The sequence below is a fragment of the Mus musculus genome, chromosome 7 (genome assembly GCF_000001635.26).
Source record: "Mus musculus strain C57BL/6J chromosome 7, GRCm38.p6 C57BL/6J".
Lineage (NCBI taxonomy): Eukaryota > Metazoa > Chordata > Mammalia > Rodentia > Muridae > Mus > Mus musculus.
The window spans coordinates 30,921,680-30,944,768 of NC_000073.6; the positions used below are offsets into that span (position 1 = coordinate 30,921,680).

The 23,089-nt window shown below is 48.0% G+C and overlaps 2 protein-coding genes and 1 pseudogene across 2 annotated transcripts; all 3 read right to left on the reverse strand.

Annotated features, from left to right (window-relative positions):
- Positions 1-692: 692 nt before the first annotated feature.
- Hamp2 (hepcidin antimicrobial peptide 2) lies at positions 693-2,502 on the reverse strand. Its single transcript, NM_183257.4, has 3 exons — positions 2,367-2,502; positions 1,017-1,076; positions 693-933 (listed from the first exon to the last, which is right to left on the reverse strand). The coding sequence occupies exons 1-3, from the start codon at positions 2,451-2,453 to the stop codon at positions 829-831; spliced, it is 252 nt and encodes an 83-aa protein (NP_899080.2). The 5' UTR covers positions 2,454-2,502; the 3' UTR covers positions 693-828.
- On the reverse strand, positions 4,254-5,467 carry Usf2-ps1 (upstream transcription factor 2, pseudogene 1; annotated as a pseudogene).
- On the reverse strand, positions 20,689-22,350 carry Hamp (hepcidin antimicrobial peptide). The gene is made up of 3 exons (NM_032541.2): positions 22,218-22,350; positions 20,986-21,045; positions 20,689-20,902 (listed from the first exon to the last, which is right to left on the reverse strand). The coding sequence occupies exons 1-3, from the start codon at positions 22,302-22,304 to the stop codon at positions 20,798-20,800; spliced, it is 252 nt and encodes an 83-aa protein (NP_115930.1). The 5' UTR covers positions 22,305-22,350; the 3' UTR covers positions 20,689-20,797.
- Positions 22,351-23,089: the final 739 nt, after the last annotated feature.

The window sequence follows — 23,089 nt, forward strand, 5'->3', positions numbered from 1 at the left end:
CCTGCAGGTTGAGTGCTAGCATCCACATTACAAGAGCTGTGACAGAAATGGATGGATCCTAGAGTCATGGTTGGACAGTTTATGGGGAATTAGCTACAGGTTCAGGGAGAGAGCCTGTCTCAAAAACTAAAATGCACATGCGCAGGCACACACACACACACACACACACACACACACACACACACACAGAGAGAGAGAGAGAGAGAGAGAGAGAGAGAGAGAGAGAGAATAAAAAAATAAAAAAAGGTAAGAAACACTCGATGGCAGATACAGTACACCCCTTTAATCCCAAGACTCAGGAGGCAGAAGAACTCTGAGTTTGACAAAGCAAGTTTCATATCAGCTGGGGCTACTCTGGCTCTTCCATGTGCTCACACACACACACACACACACACACACACACACACACAAACACACACACACACATTTGTAAAAAACTTTTAAGAAGAATGAAAGACAGAAAAAGACTAAGGAAAGTCTTTTCAGGTTCCTTCCAGGCTGCTACATAAACTCCAGATCTTTTGAAGTAAGAAGCAAAGTGAAGAACAGACAAGAAATGCTGTTCCCCAGCGTTCCAGCAGCCTCATTGTACATAGACCTGTAAACCCAGCTCAGTGCCTGTCCTCGGCAGGGCTTGCAAAAAGTCCATTTCTTTGGCAAACAAACAAACAAACAAACAAACAAACAAAAGGTGAAAATGCAGACATCATAGTTTGAAAATAAAGTCATCCTCTTTATTTCAAGGTCATTGCTGGAGAGGGCAGGAATGAATACTGGGGTTGAGGGGCTGCAGGGGTGTAGAGAGGTCAGGATGTGGCTCTAGGCTCTCTATTCTTCACAACAGATACCACAGGAGGGTTTGTTACAGCACTGACAGCAGAATCTGCAGATGGGGAAGTTGATGTCTCTCTTCCTTCTCTTCTGCATTGGGATCTGTGTAAAGAAAGAGAGGTAAGAAGCCTAGCTTGGGCATGGGAGAGGCTGGGGATCAGGGAGGGAGTCCCAGATGCTCTTACCGCAATGTCTGCCCTGCTTTCTTCCCCGTGCAAAGGCTGCAGCTCTGTAGTCTGTCTCATCTGTGAAAGCAGAAGAGGTACTGAGTCTTGTGGAGTACCCGGCATAGCTTCCTGACTTTTCTCTGCCAGCTTCTTCCCCAGAGATTTAGGGACTGTGCTTAGACAGAATTCCTAGAATTCTGTCTCCTACTGCCCTGTGACCCCTCACCATTCCTTGGATGCTCCTAAAAGCACCCGCTTTCTTTGCTTTTGCACACTCTGGACAGTTTTCCCTGCATCTTATCTCTTATAACCAGGTCACCCCATAGCACAATGGCTTATAGCACCATCATCTGGATTGTGGCTTTCCAGGACAGATCATCATCTGCACAGCTGTCCACAAAGCTCGGCACAGCAGAACCTCTACTGCCATTTATTGCCAACACTGGCTTCACTTATCAGACCCTACAGTCCCCAAGGGTCTTGTGATTGCCTTGAGTGCCTATGTGTATCATATGCATGCTTACTGCTGACTGCCATCTAGGGCAGAAGGCATCAGGTACCCTGGAAGTAGAGTTCAGGATGGTTGTGATCCACCACACAGGTGCTGCGAACTGACTCTTGGTCCTATGCACAAGCATCAAAAATTCTTAATGGCTAAGCCATCTCTCCAGAACCTTCTATATCCTCTCCTCTCCTCTCCTCTCCTCTCCTCTCCTCTCCTCTCCTCTCCTCTCCTCTCCTCTCCTCTCCTCTCCTCTCCTTTCCTCTCTCTCTTTTTGTTTTGTTTTTTGTTTGTTTTTTTGTTTGTTTGTTTTTGTTTTTTGAGACAGGGCTTCTCTGTGTAGCCCTGGCTGTCTTGAAACTCACTTTGTAGACCAGGCTGGATTCAAACTCAGAAAACCACCTGCCTCTGCCTCCCAAATGCTGGGATTAAAGGCATGTGCCACCACTGCCCGACTTCTGTATCATTTTCTTATAGAATACTTTGCCTGGCTGTCAGCCTCTTAGCCCCACCTCTGGTCCTTCCTCATGAGAATTTTTTCTGCCCATTGTCTTTTGTACTATCCACAGTAAGTCTTTACTAAATAGTCACTTAAAGGCTGATTAAGAAATGCCCTGACTGGGGTGGGACAGCTGGAGGAACACTTTGTCTGGCTCCCACCATGTTCCTTCCTTTCATTTTCCACAGTAGGACAACAGAGTAGCTATTCAAGGACACCTGTGCAGCCTCCCAGCTCCCACTAAGGACCACCCTCTTCCTTGTCAGCAGCTGCCATGACTCCTGAGCCATTCTAACTACTCAGTGGTGAGCAGTTCCTGCCTGCCTGGGACCTGGCTCTCCCACCACAATGGGCCTGGGGTGCTCACCTGTTGCTGGAGATAGGTGGTGCTGCTCAGGCTGGCAAGGAGGAGAAGCAGGAGACAGGCAGCCTGGGTCCGAGTGCTGAGTGCCATCATGCCTCCTGTTCTGCTGTGCAGTCTAAGGACTTGTGTGGTGGCTGTCTAGGTGCCAGTCCCAGTCCTTTTTATGGGACTAGTGGGAGGACGGTCACCTGAGCCTCCTCCACCCCCCTTTTGCCTTGACTCAATTCCAAGAAGATAGTGGTGCCAAACAGGCGGGAGAGATAAGTGGGAACAGTGACAGGGGACAGGGTTGTGCCACCCACAGCCAGCAGAGGTGCATCCAGAGGGTGGGGCAGACAGAGCCATGGACACAAGCCTCCAGCCAGCCACCTGTGATGCTACCCTGTGGCTCTCAGAAATATTCCCCTTCTTTCCCCTAATCAGTGATTGGATTGGTAAGTGGAAAAGCTGTACCTTTACCCCTATCAGTGCCCTCAGTATGGCTGTTACTCACTGGGTTTCTCAGAAGGACCCAGCAATGTCGTACACATGGGCAGGGTGCATCCCAGCATGAGTTAGGCCCAGGAGTTTGTCTCAGCCTTAGCCCTGAAGTCCACCATGGAGTCCACCGAGAAGACCATATGATGTAGCTCTCATGTTGGAGTCACTTCTGCAGCAGTCACTAATCATAGGCAGAGCCAACACATTTCACAAGCTCCTGTATAAAAAACACACTGGTTTCACATGGCAGTGAGTACTGATTCTGTGTCTTTACCACCGGTGCCAACTCACTTTTGTGTTAACAGCTGGTGCTACTTGGCCTCTAAGTGGCTGCCTACTCCCTCCTGGGCTCTACAGTTGTTTATGCTGAAAGTTGCCTTCCAGTCACTGATGCAGGGGTCTGGCTTGATGATCTATTCCTCAAATGGTTTCCCTCTAAGCACAGGGGACACAGTATTGTGTGACACTTGGCTTAGCAGGAACAGACTGTGCCCCCTCTCAGCTCCAAGTGCAGTGGGACTATGCCAGAACCTCCCCATGCCACTTGGACAACATATACCACAGAGATTGGTACACAGCCTACACCAGGTCTTTTATAGCTAGTTCTTGGGGTACTACTAAAGCCTGTGTGGTGCTCTTTCTATTACCTGGACCCCTTGGTGTACGCAGCCTGAGATATTATCAAACTTTGACTCCAGAGATAAACTACTAGACGGCATTCCTGAGTTACACAGGGAGCATCCAGTCAGTTCTGTCCAGAACCTGGGAAGGCTTCTACCCCTCTGTTGCTGCTCACTGGGCTGTTCATGTGTTCCACATGCTTCCTCAAAGAGGGCTTTTGGAAGTGGTAAGGCCAAAGACAGGGTTCTCAAGACACCAGAGGCCAACAGGAGTACTTAGATTGAGGCAAGGTACAAAGTGTAGCAAAGGGAACCTGACAGGCAGGCCTCCATCCTGGGAATGGTGAGCCAGTCTCTTGGGGACATGATAGTATTCAGCGAACCTGCCAACCATCACTGTGGCTGCTCAGGACAGGTTTCATCATCAGCCAAGGGTGACCAGGGCCACAGCACAGGTGCCAGAGCTACAATTTGAGGCGACAGGCTGCTGGGCCAAGCCTGACTTTCTGGCCTTCTGCCCTCTCTTGGGGGTGGGGGGTTCAAGGCCAGCCCTCATCATTGGCTGGTACAGAGGGAGGGCTTCAGCCCCAGAGCCCAGGGATACTCCAGCCTCCCCTCTAACAGCAGGGGTATGTCCTTGACCTCAGCTCCCACACCCCTAATCAGCACCCCAGGGCCTCAGTTAATGCCCCCAGCCATTGTCACACAGCTACAGTATAACTGTTGCTTAGACCACAGGGAGACCCTAGGAACCCTACCCAACCCCATGCCCAAAGACACACAGACAGACAAGGCAGGGTCACACTGGCCAGGTTATTGTAGTTAAATACCTGTCTCTCTATTTTTTGGTCCATTTTTCATAAAGAAAATTAAGCCAGGTGATGGTGGCACATGCCTTTAATGCCAGCACTTGGGAGGCAGAGGCATGCAGAGTTTTGAGTTTGAGGCCAGCCTGATCTACAAAGTGAGTTCCAGGACAGCCAGGGCTACACAGAGAAACCCTGTCTCAAAAAAACCAAAAAGAAAAAAAGAAAAGAAAAGAAAAGAAAATTAAACCACACACAAGCACACCCACACACCCAGAGGGGAGCAGGGATACAGAAACAAGAAATGTGGAGGGCATGGCCTCCCTGCAACAGTCCAGGCCCCAGGGAAGGCCCCCATGCCCAAAGCTCCCTCCTTCCCATGAGCACCCTGTCTCAATACCTCTAGAGACCAAGGAGGCAGCGGGCAGCGGGGCCTCTGTCCTCCTCCCCTGCTCCTCCTGATGAGCCCACTATAAGTGATGGGCTGGTGAGGACCGAGAAGGGAGGCTGATGGACAGATGGGCAGGTGGGCATCGTTTTCGCATGGAGGAGGGTAGTGGGCAACGTATCAACAGAAATGCATTATGTCTCCTTGTTTTTGTTAAAAATCTACTATAAAAAAACGCAGCTTGGGGAGGGGCATCTCCCTCTCTGTGCTAAGGGCTGGGGGAGGGGCAGCAGAGGCCGACAGCAGCTGAAGGGTGAGCCGGCGGGCATCACTGCCGGGTACTCTCGCCCACCATTTCCAGGTTGTGCTGCTGTAGCTGGGCTCGAAGCAGGGCATTCTCATTCTTCAGCTCCTCGATCTGCAGGCACCATGGGGGACACGGGAGCCAGGGTTAGGCCTTGGCACACTGGGCCCCCGTGGATTCCAGGCCTGTACCCACCTGCTGCCTGAGGAGCTCATTGTCCATCTGCAGCCGCTCTGCCTCCTTGAAGGTCTCCTGCATGCGCTGGTTGGTCTGGCGTAGCTCCCGGATGTAATCGCAAGCCTTGGACAGGATGCCCCCTTTACTCTGGAGTGGAGGGCAGACAAGAGTCAGGAGGACAGAACAGCTCGGCTCCTGTGCCCGACTTTCTGGAAGAGACTGAGGACACTTACTGCTCCTGTCTTGCTGTTGTCTGCATGACAATCTGGAATGATTTTGGAAAGCTGGACGATCCAGTTGTTGATCTTGTCCCTCCTTCTCCGCTCCACTGCAGGAAAACAGTAAAATCAGCATTCTATGGACAGACTCACTGAAACTAGGATGGCATAGGCTGCCCAGTCATGTTGCTAAGCGAGGACCCGGGCTGCTGTCTCCTCATGGGCCACACTGCTTCCTGAGGAGCCCAGTCAAGTGACAACCCTCAAGTGCCATGCTGTCAGGACAGAAAGCCACGAGGACTGCTGCACACAGTGTCACACCATAGACTGAAAATGTAGATCTGGGACTCGTATTTTGGGGGTGGTGCTATATCACCCCTTGTCCTGCCTGGTTTTATGTTTCAACTTGACACATTCTTGGGTTGAGCTTCAGTTGGGGAAGTACCTCCATGAGATCCAGCTGTGGGGTATGTTCGCAATTAGTGATCAAGGGGGAAATGCCCCTTGTGGGTGGGACCATCTCTGGGCTGGTAGTCGGGTTCTATAAGAGCAGGCTGAGCAAGCCAGGGGAAGCAAGCCAGTAAAGGACCTCCCTCCATGGCTTCTGCATCAGCTCCTGCTTCCTGCCGTGCTCGAGTTCTAGTCCTGACTTCCTTGGTGATGAACAGCAATGTGGAAGTGTAAGCCGAATAAACCCTTTCCTCCCCAACTTGCTTCTTGGTCATGATGTTTGGGCAGTGTTATTAGACGCGTTCTCACGACCGGCCAGGAAAAACACCACAGACCAGAATCTTCTGCGGCAAAGCTTTATTGCTTACATCTTCAGGAGCAGGAGTGCAAGAAGCAAGAGAGAGAGAAAACGAAACCCCGTCCCTTTTTTAGGAGAGTTATATTTCGCCTAGGACGTGTCACTCCCTGATTGGCTGCAGCCCATCGGCCGAGTTGACGTCACGGGGAAGGCAGAGCACATGGAGTGGAGAACCACCCTCGGCATATGCGCAGATTATTTGTTTACCACTTAGAACACAGCTGTCAGCGCCATCTTGTAACGGCGAATGTGGGCGCGGCTCCCAACATCTCCCCCTTTCCTTTTAATAAGAGCAAATAGGCCACCCATATTAATGAGAGTGGAGATAGAGGTCAAATCCCCAGTGTGTAGGTAAAGGAGCCATGTACAGGATTAGCTCTTAGGCTCACAGGCTTTTACCCAGAGCAACCCTGACCTGCTCCCGTGTCGTTTTGCCTGGAGAGAAGGACACTTGGACACTCAACCTTCTTGAAAGATGACATGTCTCCCTAGAATAGGCTCATATATGCCGCAGAGCCTTTCCATTGCAGTGCTTAGCCGTGCAACTCTCTCGGGCTGCTGAAGCACACTCACTCTATCCCGTGCAATGAGTCTAGCCTCGTGAGATGTAAGAGCTGAGTGGCCAGCGACCTATTGCCTAAGCATAGATAACCATATATCAGGGGGAGCACCATGTTCTAGAGCTGCAAGCGCCTGGGCAATAACCACCTTGTCTCTCCTAGTTTAGGCCTTAAGCTTACAGACCAACCAAAGAAGCAACACTAATCCACAGCAAAGTGTATCTCCAAATAATATTAATCCCACCCATTTTTTAAAGAAAGAAAATGCTGAGGAGATCCAATTGGGTAATCCTTTGGTCAGGGACAGGTCCAAGCGCGTGGAGTTGACCTGAAGTCTCAATTCCCGAAGGGATCTGTTCAAATTCAGCCATCCAATTCTGTAACATATACTGAAAAAGACTTTTTGACAAATTAGCTGCCCTAGTAAATTTAACATACTGAATGGAAATAACACACAATCCCGGAAACTTTTGTTCACATCCCAGCTGAGTTATTTGTCATAATACATCTAGTTGTATCTGGACAAGATCTATGAGTTGATTAACCAGCATGAGACCTCTCTGTATCTTGACATTAGCTGAGGCCTGTTTATCTATGACTGTAGTCACTGAGGCTGACAAAGTGTTAATGGTGTCAGTCGTCTGGACCTGTCCAGACAGAGCCAAGGCTGTCTGAATTAAGGCTAAACCCAGTTCCTAGTTAGTGGTAAAAAAGCAAGAGAATACTTGAGCATTATACATCACCGTCATTGGGAGTGGAAATGTCGACATTATCCCCCAACGCTGCTCTCTTTTTATTATTGACGCCCTGGACATCACCAAGACGAGGGACATCAGTATTCCCTTGGTCAGTCTGGATTTTTCGGGTGAGTCTTTCTGGTATCCAAAATGGGTTGTCTTCATTCTGTGGGAAAACACAGACCGCTCCCCTGGATCTTATCAAAATAGGATCCGGGCCATACCATTTATTATCAAGGACATTTTTCCATTTAACCATCTCATTGGGCCTATCTGGCTCTGAACAATGACGTTCAGCCGCAGTATGGCCATGAGCATCAATATTTAAAAAATTGAGTGTAAAGAGTGCCATAGACACAGACACTCTTGGTGCTCGGGGTAAAATCTCTTCAATTCCCCTCTTCTGTTTTATAAGATAGGTTTTGAGGGTGCGATGCGCAAGCTCAACAATACCCTGTCCTTGAGGGTTGTATGGAAGTCCAGTCAGGTGGGTCACGTCCATCTGACGGCAGAACTGTTGGAATTTTTGAGACGTATAAGCTGGTCCATTATCAGTCTTAAGGAGTTTGGGTTTCCCCCAAGCACTCCATGCCTCAAGACAATGTTGAATCACATGTGAGGCTTTTTCTCCGGTTAACGGAGAAGCAAACATGATGCCAGAACATGTGTCAATGGACACATGGAGATATTGAAGTTTTCCAAAGGAAGAAACATGTGTAACATCCATTTGCCAGACCTGTAGAGGTCGAATACCACGTGGGTTAATTCCCACATGAGGAACTGGCAAGAACTCACAGCAGCTTTGACATTGAGTAACAATGTCACGGGCTTCTTTTCTTGTCAAGGAGAAACGACTGCGTAATGTTTCAGCCGTCACATGAAAATTGTTATGAAAATTTCTTGCAGCCTCTACCGGGGATGATAGGGCAGCAGCCACCACTTTAGTGGCCTTATCTGCCAAATCGTTTCCCAGAGCCATGGGGCCAGGTAGGCCTGAATGGGCTCTAACATGAGTAATATAAACAGGAGATCTTCTAGATAACAAAACTAATTGTATCTGCTGAAAAATATTGGCAACTCTACTGGAAGGCTTAATCACTCCAGCCACTTCTAAAAGATTTACTGCATTAACCACATAACAGGAATCTGACACAATATTAAGGGGTTCTAAAAAGGTTTTTAAAACTTCTAAAACCACTAAACATTCTACCACTTGAGGTGAATTTTCATTATATTGTTTGGATACCACTTTACCATTAGCCACATAGGCACCTATGCCAGTTTTTGATCCATCAGTATATACCACAATCCCATTTTTAAGTGGGTTTCTTACTGTTTCTCAACAGCTTTTGAAAATCATTTAAGGTATGGAGGTGATCTCTTCTTATCTCTACCTTTTGGGGCACAATCTTATCTGGGGACACCACAGAGCCCAAGAATTGTCCTGTATCAGAAATTTGGACCTTTTCTGTGGCTATCTGTAAACCCCACTGACTTAAAGTTTTAAGTAGAAAAGGATATGCCTTTTGTAGCATGGTAAGGTCTTTATGGCACAGGAGGATGTCATCCATGTAAAGGAGCAAAATTAAAGAGGGGAATTGTTCCCTCACTGGCAAAAGAGCTTCTTGTACATAAAGTTGGCACATTGTAGGACTATTGGACATTCCCTGTGGTAAGACCTTCCATTGATACCTCTTATCAGGTTCCATGTGATTAATAGAGGGGATGGTAAAGGCAAATCTGGGCCTATCCCTTGGACACAAAGGTATAGAAAAGAAACAATCTTTAATATCTATAATAATTAAATTCCAGCCACGTGGTAAGGCGGAAAGTACAGGGAGACCCCTCTGTACTGGGCCAAATAAGTTCATTTGCTCATTAATGGCTCTGAGGTCATGGAGCAGTCTCCACTTTCCTGACTTTTTCTTAATTACAAAAATTGGAATATTCCAAGGTGAGGTAGATGGCTCAATATGGCCTAGTTTTAATTGTTCCTCTACCAGTTGAATCACAGCTTCTAGTTTTTCAGAGGATAGGTGCCATTGAGGAACCCACACTGGGTCCCCTGTTTTCCATGGTATGGGTCGTGCTGCCCCAATGGCCGCTAAGGAAAACCCAGACCCTGTCTGTCTTGGTTTCCATTAGGTGAGATGGGCTCTATCCTTCCCTGTTCTTGATGTCCTAACCCTTTTCCTTCTTTATAACCCATCTTTGCCATGATATTTTTTGCTTTAGTTGAATACCCTCCCGATGGGGCGTTTTCATTGGACAAAATAAGGCCCAAATGCTGCATAATATCCCTTCCCCAGAGGTTAACCGGGAGTGGGAGCACATAAGGTATGAATTTCCCTTGCTGCCCTTCAGAGGATTCCCACGTCAAGGCAATGGAGCTTATAGTGGGACATGATTGATATCCTAGGCCCTGTAATGAATGAGATGACTCTGTGGTGGGCCATGCTTTGGGCCACCAATGTGTAGAAATTATACTTTTATCTGCTCCGGTATCAAGGATGCCTTCAAACTCTTTTCCGTTAATCTTAAGGCGGAGCTTAGGTCTATCATTTAAAGATACAACCAAATAGGCAGAATCATTTCCTGAGGAGCCCATTTTCTTTATCTCAGGTCCTGCAAATTTCTCCCTGGTATTATCAGGGAGGAGCAGCAGCTGAGCTATCCTATCTCCTTTACTAATAGAAAAAACGCCCTTAGGGCTTGAGCACAGGACCTGTATTTCAGGGGAATGTTGACAATCCATAACTCCAGGGTGGACTACTAAGCCCTGCAAGGTGAGTGAACCCCGGCCGAGAATAAGGCCCATGGTTCCCGGGGGCAAGGATGGTATAGGCTCCACTGGCACCGGCTGAATACTCATTTGAGGCATTAATAGGAAGTCGGAGGCGGCACGCAGGTCCACCCTTGTGGGTCTTCCTGGGTCGCCTCTCTGACTGCTTCCTGGGTCCTGACAAACCGGTTCCCATATCTTTGAGGGCCCTGGGACCGAGGGCCCGATGACCCGTTTTTTGGCACATAAGCTGATTGACTATCAGGTGGGGGAAGGACTCTGCCCTTTATATCCCTCACAGAGCGACACTGGTCAGCTCTATGATAACCCTTGCCACACTTAGAGCAAAGAGTGAGAGTCCCTCCCTGTTTATCTGGAGCTCTGCAATCTTTCTTAAAATGCCCAGGCTTTCCGCAATTAAAACATGTCCTCTGATCATTTCTGCCCATGGAGCGGTTCTGAGATTGAAGGATGGCGGCCGCTAAGCCTGCATTGGTGAGAGGTCCCCCAAGCCCTCGACAGACCCTGAGCCAGTCTTGTAAGCCTTTGTTCTTTCTTGGGGCTATGGCCGCTCGGCACTCCTTTGTGGCTTGCTCATAGATTAGCTGTTCTATCAGAGGCGCAGCTTGCTCTGACTCTCCAAAAATACGCTCTGCTGCCTCTGTCATTCTGGCCACAAAATCTGAGAAGGATTCCTGAGGTCCCTGGATTATCTTTGTTAACTGCCCAGTGGTTTCACCTGCTCGGGAGAGCGCCTTCCAGGCCCTAATAGCCGTGGAAGAAATCTGGGCATAAGCTCCCCAATGGTAGTTTGTCTGATCAGCAGAATAAGCTCCCTGACCCGTTAACAAGTCAAAAGTCCAATCTCTCTGCTCTGGAGTCAAAGCAGCTGCGTTTGCTCGGGCCTGCGCTTGTGCAGCTTCGTGCCAAAGCGCTCTCCATTCCATATATTTGCCCATACTAGGGAGAGCGGCTTTTACAACCGTTTGCCAGTCGGCAGGAGTTAGTGCCATGCCGGCAAGCCTGTCTAACTGCACCAAGGTAAAATTAGCATTGGTTCCGTATTTACGGACCGACTCGGCAATTTCTTTAATTTGTAAGTATTCTACCGGAGCGTGGACACGCCCACCCTCGGCTCCTTCAAAGACCGGAAATTCCTGTTGTATTTTCCTTTGTTCCTCTCTGGGAATGAATGAGTCTGCGCACTGCCTCTCTGCGCACTGCCTCTCTGCGCAGGGCTGACGCACTACGCAGGGCGGGGACTCCGCATAGGGCGGACCTTGAAGCCGACTGCCCTGAGGCCAATCAGCAAACTGGCCTTCGCCAGCCGCTTTTGGCTTCCTTAACTGATTAGCTAGCACTTTACCTGGCTGGTACCCTTTTTTCTCATAATGAGCTGCTTCTTCCTCCCAGTCTGTTTCCTCAGAGGAGAATTCTTCATCTGCTTCAGAGCTACTAAGAGCTGGCTCCCCGAGCCCATCCAGCGATGAGCACAGGCTCCTTTTCCTAGAGACCTCCGCTAATTGATCTTTCTTCTTTTCCCTTTTTCCTCTTTTTCTTCTAATCTCTCTCCAGGTATTCCTACCTAACCTTAACTTTTCCTCGGGTTCAAGACCCTTGGAAAGGCCTGTATACTTATTTTGTGTACCATATTTCCTCTTTGTTCCTACTCTCTCTCCCCACTTTACTTCTGATAGCTTGTCCTGAATTTCCTCTAGAATTTTCCCTGCCTTAACCACTTGATAACATGTGAAAAGGAACAAAAGGGCTTCTAACACTAGAAAAAATTCAAGGCCAAACATTTTCCACTTTACTTCTGATAGACTGTCTTGAATTTCCTTAGAAAGTTCAAGGCCAGGCTTACCTCGTAAAGCTATACTCACTGGTACTCTCGTTCCCCAGCTGAAAAGTTCTGAATTCATACAGTTGAATCCTTCTTAACAGTCTGCTTTACGGGAACCTTTATTACCGCGACCCGCAGTTCTGGTTCTGGAATGAGGGATCTTCCTTGCGCCAGTCCCGAGTTTTTTCTCGTCCCGGAATTCGGCACCAATTGTTATTAGACGCGTTCTCACGACCGGCCAGGAAAAACACCACAGACCAGAATCTTCTGCGGCAAAGCTTTATTGCTTACATCTTCAGGAGCAGGAGTGCAAGAAGCAAGAGAGAGAGAAAACGAAACCCCGTCCCTTTTTTAGGAGAGTTATATTTCGCCTAGGACGTGTCACTCCCTGATTGGCTGCAGCCCATCGGCCGAGTTGACGTCACGGGGAAGGCAGAGCACATGGAGTGGAGAACCACCCTCGGCATATGCGCAGATTATTTGTTTACCACTTAGAACACAGCTGTCAGCGCCATCTTGTAACGGCGAATGTGGGCGCGGCTCCCAACAGGGCAGGAATAGAAACCCTGACTAAGACAAATTGGTACCAGCATAGTGGGGTATTCCTGTGACAACCTGACCATGTTTTGGGGAGGACTGTGGAAGGATTTTGGAACTTTGGGCTAGAAGATCGGTATTAAGTGCTCTGTCAGACGTTGTGTAGGAGCTTGGATGTTAATGTTGAGAACAGTGCAGAAGATGGAGGTCTGGTTTGTGAAATCTCAGAGGGAAAATTAAAGACTCTTTTCAGGGCCATTGCTATTTTGGATTGTGAAGATTCTGTGGTTCTGTTTAGCTGGGGCTGAAGAATCAGCTGTGATTAACAAGATACCAGAACTACTAAAGTGAAAACTTTTCCTTACTGGGACTATTGATTCTGGTTAGCTGGAGCTAAGAAATTAGCGGTGATTAAGCAGAGACCAGCATCATTGAGGTGACATCTTCTTGGAAGTGTTTTCTGAGAGCACCGAGGCTGTGTTCCAGAGAGAACCAAAGTTGTACCTCGTGCCGCAGCAGGACTTGGTAATGTGTAAGAGTCACCCAGGTGGTACTGTTTTTGAAGGCATGAGGGGATCACACAGAGCAGCTGAGGCTAGGCACTGTGAGAGGCCACGGAAGGCCATTGGTGAAGGTGCAGCCTCAGTTGCAGTTGATGGCCCAGGACTGAAGGGGTCATGCAAAGGAGTTGAGGCTTGGCACCATGAAGAGAGCCTATGAGAGGCTGTTGGTGAAGCCTAGTTATTGCGGAAGATAGCAGTGTTTGGAGATGCCAGTACCATGAGATGACCACCACGGACAGCAGCAGCAGTGGAGTACAGGTAGCTGGAGCCTAGAAGACAAGGTGTGTGCTACAAAGGGCATGGCTGGAGAAGTGACCCAAGCCCTTGGAGGAGCCCAGAGCATCGTGAGTTGGATCACAGACATTGGACAGTTGGAGTTTAATTTTTGCTTTTGATTGTGACTGTGCCCTGATGTTTTTCCCTCTTGAAGGAAGTTTTTTTAGTGAAGCCTAGAGTTAAGAGACTGAATTTTAAGGTACTTTGAATTTTAAAAGAAAATGGATTTTTTTAAAAGATTGAACTTTTGATATGTAAAGACTGTGGGACTTTTAAAGTTGTTTAGATCTTGGGGATGAATAAGAACTAAGAGTTGAGGCTTACTAGTGATGTGTTTGTGTGTCAAGTTGACAAGGGGTCAATTGTACTGGCTGGTTTGATGTGTCAAATTGACACAGGCTGGGGTTGAGCTTCAGTTGGGGAAGTACCTCCATGAGACCAGCTGTAAGGCATTTTCGCAATTAGTGATCAAGGGGGAAAGGCCCCTTGTGGGTGGTGCCATCTCTGGGCTGGCAGTCTTGGGTTCAATAAGAGAGCAGGCTGAGCAAGCCAGGGGAAGCAAGCCAGTAAAGGACATCCCTCCATGGCTTCTGCATCAGCTCCTGCTTCCTGCCGTGCTCGAGTTCCAGTCTTGACTTCCTTGGTGATGAACAGCACTGTGGACGTGTAAGCTGAATAAACCCTTTCCTCCCCAACTTGCTTCTTGGTCATGATGTTTGTGCAGGAATTGAAACCCTTACTAAAACACCCCTTATGCAAGATCCAGCACACCCACGGCTCCTGTAACCCTTATGGCTCATTCTCTATGTCCACAGACTCTGGCTTCTCTAATTTTGCTTTTCTTTTTTTTTTTTTGGTCCCCTTGGAAATAGTCTCATGTAGACCAGGCTTGGCTCAAACTATGTAGCCGAGGATGATTCTGAACTTCTGACCTGCTTGCCTCCATTCTCTAAGCAGCCACTATTGCGAAGTTTTACTCAGTGCTGGGAAGGAAGGCCACACTCTACTAACTGAGCTCCATCTCAGCTCCTTTTCATCTTTAATGTGAAAATCTGATGATGGCTTACCCCTGTTTAAAATCTTCCTCCACAGACTGGGCAAGATAGAGTCTCCAGACAAGAGCTATGCCCGAGTCCCTGACCCAGGGGACTTCACCTCGCCCAGGAATGTGAACACCATACCTTAGAGGCCATACCTCTTACTGTTAGCTATGCTGAGTGACAACTGTCTGGCAGACAGCTGTGCTTTCCTCTGGCTTGTTGTATGCTCAGGAGACCTGCCAGGAGCCTCCTGACTGGAGCCAGTTCCACAGCTCGCTCTAGCAAGGCTTCCCAGCCCTGCATCACCCCCAGGCACAGTCCTCCTACTGCTGGGATATACAAGACCCTGGCACCCCAAATCTCATAGCCCTCCATCCTCTTGTCAGGAGGGCTGCAGTGGCTGGCTACGTCTGAGGGGAGCTGGGCCCTGCGCCTGATGGGCTGTGGGAAACAGCAAGTGGCATTTCCTCATGAGGTCGGGAAAAGTGGAAAATTGGCCCAGCCTTAAGTGAGAGGGGTGGGTGAGGGCAGTCACCTCTCTCTTCAGAACTGACCACACACCTTGCCCGTTCCCTTCAGGGACTTCAGGGTCTGGGAACAGGTGGAGCCTACTACCTCTGCTTGGTCACTCTGTCAGGTGCCTCCCAATTTGGCCTTAGTGACTTCATAGTTCTCCTCTGCCCTATCCTTTTCACAGCAATGATTCTTCCTGTGCCATCTTTCCAATGTCCTGACAACAACTTGGTCATGCTGAATTCATAAGTGCTGTGGTATGTGTCCACTATGCTCTGGGCTAACTCACTTATGTCACCACCAAGTTGGAACCATCCTTTGGGAACTTGGTGGAGGACTGCAGCAGCATAGTTGAGTCTAGTCAAGGCCTAGAAGCACACCCACTGTAGTCCCTTGCTGGGTGCTCTATCTCTAGGGTTCTACAGGCCTCACTGAGTAGTTCTCCACCTTCCTCTCTTCTAGGGCTTGGGCCCCAGGCAGGACCTTCCTCTGACAGACACACCTCAACCCTCAGGCTAAGAGTAGATGTGCAAGGCAGAGTTCCTTTGTGTACATTTAATTTTGCAAAATGTAGAGGTGTGTGGCTGCATCCAGTGGACTCAATCCTGGCTCTGTCCTGGCTGGTACTCATGATGCCACTGTGAAGTGATATACAATAGGGACCCTGTACCTACAGTACACATGCCCAAAGAAGGGCAGGGTGCAGCAATGCTTTCTGGATACAGCCCACAATCAGAATTCCCAGAGACAAGAAATACTTGGGTTTCAGAGAGAAGGGACCCCAGGCAGATTGAAAGTAAGATCAGGACCACAGGAAAGACAATAAACACTTGTGGGGTGTGTGTGTGTGTGTGTGTGTGTGTGTGTGTGTGTGTGTGTGTGTGTGGTGCGTGTGTGTGTGTGTGGTGCGGTGCTTAAGAGCATGTAACACTCTTCCACAGAATTCCAGTTCAGTTCCCAGTGCCCACGTTAGCTATTCAGTTCACAGCCTCCTGTAGCTCCAGCTCCAGAGAACGCAGTGCCGCCTTCTGCTCTCTGAAGGCGCCTTCACACATGCTGCAGATACTCATACAAATACACATCGGAACGAAAATGAAAAAGAAACCCTATAAAACAAAATAAAGCAAGCCGAACATGGCAGCGCAAGCCTTTAACTTCAGTAGTCAATATGTACAGGCAGGAGGATCAATATAAATTGGAAGCCAACCTGGTGTACATAGTGAGTTCCAGGCTAGCCAGGAATACAGACTGAGACCTTTTCTCAAAACCAACAACTTCTATGCCTCGCCCATCTACTGAATGGGAAACGCTGGGCTGGGGCTCAGCAGTAAACATTTGAATAGGTTTGTATAAGATCCACCCTTGATACACACCAAAGTTGTTGTTTTGGTTTTGTTTGTTTCAAGAAATAAGGTTTCTCTGTGTAGAACTGGCAGGCCTAGAACTCACTCTGAAGACCATGCTGGCCTGGAACTCTGAGACCTGCATGACTATCCCTCTTGAATGCTTAGTTCAAAGGTGTGCACCACCACTACCCAGGCTTGAACACTAAAACTGTAATCCCTCTCCTTCATATCCTCACTTCTAGGACCTTCTGGAGAACTGTGTCCAGAAGTGAGAGAGGAATTTCCATAGGTATTGAGTGTAATCAGTAATGCTATATAGTGGTCACTACGGCCGATGTGACAGAATACCCCTGATGACAGCTAACCGGAGGAAGGATAGGTTTTAGCTTATGGTCTCAGAGGTCCCTGTGAATGGTTGGTCACCACCATCAATCTTAGAAGACCAGGAACCTTCAAAGGCAGACCTCCACTGCCCTACTTCATTTTTCTTTTCTTTTCTTTTTTTCTTTTCTTTTCTTTTCTTTCCTTTTCTTTCCTTTTCCTTTTCTTTTCCTTTTCTTTCCTCTTCCTTTTTCCCTTTCCTTTTTCCCTTTCCTTTTTCCCTTTCCTTTTCCCTTTCCTTTTTCCCTTTCCTTTTTCCCTTTCCTTTTTCCTTTCCTTTTCCCTTTCCTTTTTCCCTTTCCTTTTTCCCTTTCCTTTTCTTTCCTTTTCTTTTCTTTCCTTTCCTTTTCTTTCCTTTCCTTTTCTTCCCTTTCCTTTTTCCCTTTCCTTTTTCCCTTTCCTTTTTCCCTTTCCTTTCCCTTCCCTTCCCTTCCCTTTCCCTTTCCCTTTCCCTTTCCCTTTCCCTTTCCCTTTCCCTTTCCCTTTCCCTTTCCCTTTCCCTTTCCCTTTCCCTTTCCCCTTCCCTTCCCCTTTCCTTTCCCTTTCCCTTTCTTTTTCCCTTTCCCTTTCCCTTTCCCTTTCCCTTTCCCTTTCCCCTTCCCTTTCTTTTCTCTTCTCTTCCCTTCCCTTTCTTTTCTCTTCTCTTCTCTTCTTTTCTCTTCCCTTCCCTTTCTCTTCTCTTCTCTTCTCTTCTCTTCTCTTCTCTTCTCTTCTCTTCTCTTCTTTCCCTTTTATTTTTGAGACAGTGAGGAAGAGGGTTTATTATACATAAGTTAAACTCGGCCACAAGTGAGAACAGAACGACTCCAGAATCCCGCAGTGCAGGGCAGAGGGCCAGCAGGACTGTTTTGGTTGTGAGGAAGGAAGTCAGTCTCTCGGGTGGTCTCAGCAAGAACAGTGATGACGTCTCAGATGCACTGAGACTTATTACCAACAGTAGCAGAGGGTCCAACAACCTGAAGCAGCCCTTGGCCTTCAGATTCCTGGTCTTAACATCCCTTATGCCTGCTCCTCCAGCCTTCGCAGGTGCACAAGCTAATCTCCCTCGGCCTTATCTTTCTTCTCCTGGGCTTCAGTCTGTACATTTCCTTCTTCCTACACTATGCCCTCTTGGCAGAGGAGTTTCAAAGGAGATGGCTTCAGACACCCTGGAGCTGGAGTTAGAGGTGGCTGTGAGCTGCCTGACCTGGATGCTGGAAGCCTGACTCCAGACCCTGGAAGAACAGTACAGGCTCTTCACTGCTGGGTCATTTCTCCAGCCCCCTAATCTACTAGCAAGTTCCAGGACAGCTGGGGCTACAGTGAAACTATTTTCAAAACAAAATAAGGAGTGAGAGAGACCTTTTCTTCCCCCTTGTCTGTACTGATTGTTCACATTTGGGAGCATTTTGTTAGTTTTCAAAACAAATCTACACTCTTCTCCTTGACTGAGTTCAACAGGCAGAAGCACCCACCAGTGCTGTGGAGAGCCAAGCTGACCATAGCAGGGTCTTCTCCATGCCCCTCTGACTTCATTCAGGACCCCCCTAACTTGCTTCTGGCCCTTGTCTCCTACAACTCCCAGGCTGCTTGAGTCTTAAGAAAAAGGACCTTCCAGTGGGTTGAGCAAACTGCGAATCTAGGTAATATGGTGACCGGTATTCACCCAGGGGTGACTGACTGGCTTCTCTGGATCACCTTCATTCTGAAATACTCAAGTCATATCCTAAAACTGTAAGTGAGAGGAGAGGGACTTCTGAAGAGTGTGAAAGGGCCAGGGGGCAGAGCAAGATAGGGGGTGGAGCAATCAGGGGGTGGAGCAAGACAGGGGGTGGAGCAAGTCAGGGGGCAGAGCAAGATAGGGAGTGGAGCAAGCCAGGGGGCTGAGCTCTTCATAAGGTCCAATATTTTCCAGAACATGGGTTGTGCTATGTGTGAGTGTCTTCGCATATAATCAGGGGCTATGACCTCATTGTTGTTGTTGGGGGAGGGTTTGCTTCTGCCATAATGTGTATGCTCCTTGTCTCTGGACTCAACCCTAACAGCCTTAGCCTTATGATCAGCACCTCTGGTTTGACAGTGCCCAATCAAGCCCATGTTTGTTCCATTAAACAAAGCCACCAAGAGAAACCAGGGTGTCCTTGAAACCAAGTTTCAAGGTTGTAAAAGAGTAGGCAAAGGTGGGGTGTCTTTGTTCTTTTCAGCTTCCTCTGATGATCAGCCTCTGATGTAAAAGGATGTGGTGGGGAGGTAGTTGCTGGCTTCTAGTTTGGTTAAGTTGGTCCCAAAGATAGACTTTTTGAATTCTAGTTGTTCTGAGGCAGGAGGATTGCAGCAAGTTTTGAAAAGCCAGCCTGGGATACATATAGAGGGAGACCCTTTCTCAAACACAAACCAGGGATAAAGATATAGGGATAGAGATGGTAGAGCGGTTGCTAGAAATCAAGAGGCCCTGGGTGTGTGTCGAGGCACTGCACGAAAGCTAGCTGATAATCCCGGAACTCAAGAGGTAGAGGCAGAAAGATAGAAGTTTAAGGTCATCATTGGCTACTTAGGGAGTCCAAGACCAGGTTAGATTACACAAGACCCTGCCTACAATAAATAAATAGATAGATAGATAAATAAATAAATAAATCTCTCTCTCCTTGCTTAGGGTGTATGTCAGTTGTGTAAGTATCTGGCTGTTCTATGTGAGGCCTGCGTTTGATTATCAGTCCTCGGGGGACAGAAGAGCACTTGATAGAAGAACTCCTTAATGTCATTGCTACTGGTTTGAACTACAATACCTGGCTTAGTTGCTAATATTTAAAGTACTAGTATATCTCACAAACAGGCTTTCCAGACTATCGTGACAAAATTAGAAGTCCTTCTTTGCATGCCTCTGGACATGGTGGCCAGCTCCCAGTTGTCATGTATTTAGACTAATATATCTCTTCCAGGATCCAACAGAGGCCAAGTGACCAATGTTTTTTCTCATCATTAGGGCTGTTGAAATTGTACAAGCCGGGACGATAGGGAATTGTGTATCAGTGTCCCTATTAAGTGTAGATTGAAAGAAGGCTCAGTGGGTAAATTACTTGCTGTGTAGGCTGAGTGCTAGCATCCACATTACAAAGCTGTGACAGAGACAGATTGATCCTAGAGTCATGCTTATACAGTTTATGGGGTATTTGTTCCAGGTTCAGGGAGAGACCCTGTATCAAAAACCAAAACGTGCACAAGCATGCACACACACAGACACAGATACACACAGACACACACACACACACACACACACATGTATATACAAACATATACATACATACACACACAGAATTAAATATAAATCAATAAAAAGAAAGGATCCGGGCGTGGTAGTACACCTCTTTAATCCCAACACTCTGGAGGCAGAGGCAGGCAGATTTCTGAGTTCGAGGCCAGTCTGGTCTACAGAGTGAGTTCCAGGACAGCCAGGGCTATACAGAGAAACCATGTCTCAAAACAAACAAACAAACAAACAAACAAACATCCAAAAAACCAGGAAAGATAAACTGATGGCAGATATAGCACACACCTTAAATTCCAAGACTTAGAAGGCAAAGGCAAATGATCTCTGAGTTTGACAAAGCAAGTTTCATATCAGCTGGGGCTACTCTGGCTCTTCCATGTGCTCTCTCTCTCACACACACACACACACACACACACACATGCATACACACATTTGTAAAAAACTTTTAAGAAGAATGAAAGACAGAAAAAGACTAAGGAAAGTCTTTTCAGGTTCCTTCCAGGCTGCTACATAAACTCCAGATCTTTTGAAATAAGAAGCAAAGTGAAGAACAGACAAGAAATGCTGTTCCCCAGCGTTCCAGCAGCCTCATTGTACATAGACCTGTAAACCCAGCTCAGTGCCTGTCCTCAGCAGGGCTTGCAAAAAGTCCATTTCTTTGGCAAGAAAAAAAAAGGGTAAAAAACCTAGACACCTAGGTTTGAAAATAAAATCGTCTTTATTTCAAGGTCATTGGTGGGGAGGGCAGGAATAAATAATGGGGTTGAGGGGCTGCAGGGGTGTAGAGAGGTCAGGATGTGGCTCTAGGCTATGTTTTGCAACAGATACCACACTGGGAATTGTTACAGCATTTACAGCAGAAGATGCAGATGGGGAAGTTGGTGTCTCTCTTCCTTCTCTTCTGCATTGGTATCTGTGTAAAGAAAGAGAGGTAAGCAGCCTAGCTTGGGCATGGGAGAGGCTGGGGATCAGGGAGGGAGTCCCAGATGCTCTTACCGCAATGTCTGCCCTGCTTTCTTCCCCGTGCAAAGGCTGCAGCTCTGTAGTCTGTCTCATCTGTGAAAGCAGAAGAGGTATTGAATCTTGTGGAGTACCCGGCATAGCTTCCTGACTTTTCTCTGCCAGCTTCTCCCCAGAGATTTAGGGACTGTGCTTAGACAGAATTTCTAGAAGGGCTCCTACTGCCCTGTGTCCCCTCACCATTCCTTGGATGCTCCTAAAAGCACCCACTTTCTTTGCTTTTGCACACTCCGGACAGTTTTCCCTGCATCTTATCTCTTATAACCAGGTCACCCCATAGCACAAAGGCTTATAGCACATTCATCTGGATTGTGGCTTTCCAGGACAGATCATCATCTGCACAGCTGTCCACAAAGCTCGGCACAGCAGAACCTCTACAGCCCTTTATTGCCAACACTGGCTTCACTTATCAGACCCTACAGTCCCCAAGGGTCTTGTGATTGCCTTGAGTGCCTATGTGTATCATATGCATGCTTACTGCTGACTGCCATCTAGGGCAGAAGGCATCAGGTACCCTGGAAGTAGAGTTCAGGATGGTTGTGATCCACCACATGGGTGCTGGGAACTGACTCTAGGTCCTATGCACAAGCATCAAATGTTCCTAACAGCTAAGCCATCTCTCCAGACCCTTCTGTATCATTTTTTTTTTCTTTTTTTGTTTTTTTTTTTTTTTCAGACAGGATTTCTCTGTGTAGCCCTGGCTGTCTTGAAACTCACTTTGTAGACCAGGCTGGATTCAAACTCAGAAATCCACCTGCCTCTGCCTCCCAAATGCTGGGATTAAAGGCATGTGCCACCACTGCCCGACTTCTGTATCATTTTCTCATAGAATACTTTGCCTGGCTGTCAGCCTCTTAGCCCCACCTCTGGTCCTTCCTCATTAGAGTTTTTCTGCCCATTGTCTTTTGTACTATCCACAGTAATTCTTTATAAAATACTCATGTAAAGGCTGCTTAAAGAATGCCCTGACGGGGTGGGACAGCCAAGGAACACTTTTGTTTGGCTCCCACCATGCTTCATTTTCCACAGTAGGACAACAGAGTAGCTATTCAAGGACACCTGTGCAGCTTCCCAGCTCCCACTAAGGACCACCCTCTTCCTTGTCAGCAGCTGCCATCACTCCTGAGCCATTCTAACTACTCAGTGGTGAGCAGCTCCTGCCTGCCTGGGACCTGGCTCTCCCACCACAATGGGCCTGGGGTGCTCACCTGTTGATGGAGATAGGTGGTGCTGCTCAGGCTGGCAAGGAGGAGAAGCAGGAGACAGGCAGCCTGGGTCCGAGTGCTGAGTGCCATCATGCCTTCTGTTCTGCTGTGCAGTCTAAGGACTTGTGTGGTGGCTGTCTAGGAGCCAGTCCCAGTCCTTTTTATGGGACTAGTGGGAGGAGGGTCACCTGCGCCTCACCCACCCCCATTTTGCTCTGACTCATTTCCAAGAAAATAGTGGCGCCAAACAGGCGGGAGAGATAAGCGGGAACAGTGACAGGGGACAGGGTTGTGTCACCTACAGCCAGCAGAGGTGCATCCAGAGGGTGGGGCAGACAGAACCAGGGACACAAGCCTGCAGCCAGCCACCTGTGATGTCACACTGTGGCTCTCAGAAAAATTCCCCTTCTTTCCCCTAAACAGTGATTGGATTGGTGAGTGGAAGAACTGTACCTTTACCCCTATCAGTGCCTTCAGTATGGCTGTTACTCACTGGGTTTCTCAGAAGGACCCAGCAATGTCGTACACATGTGCAGGGTGCATCCCAGCATTTTAGGCCCATGAGTTTGTGTCAGCATTAGCCCTGGAGTCCACCGTGGAGACCACTGTGAAGACCATATGATGTAGCTGTCATGTTGGATTCCCCTTCTGCCTCCCGAGGCAGCAGTCACTAATCATAGGCAGAGCCAATGCATTTCACAAGCTCGTGTATAAAAAACACACTGGTTTCACATGGCAGTGAGTACTGATTCTGTGTCTTTACCACCGGTGCCAACTCACTTTTGTGTTAACAGCTGGTGCTACTTGGCCTCTAAGTGGCTGCCTACTCCCTCCTGGGCTCTACAGTTGTTTATGCTGAAAGTTGCCTTCCAGTC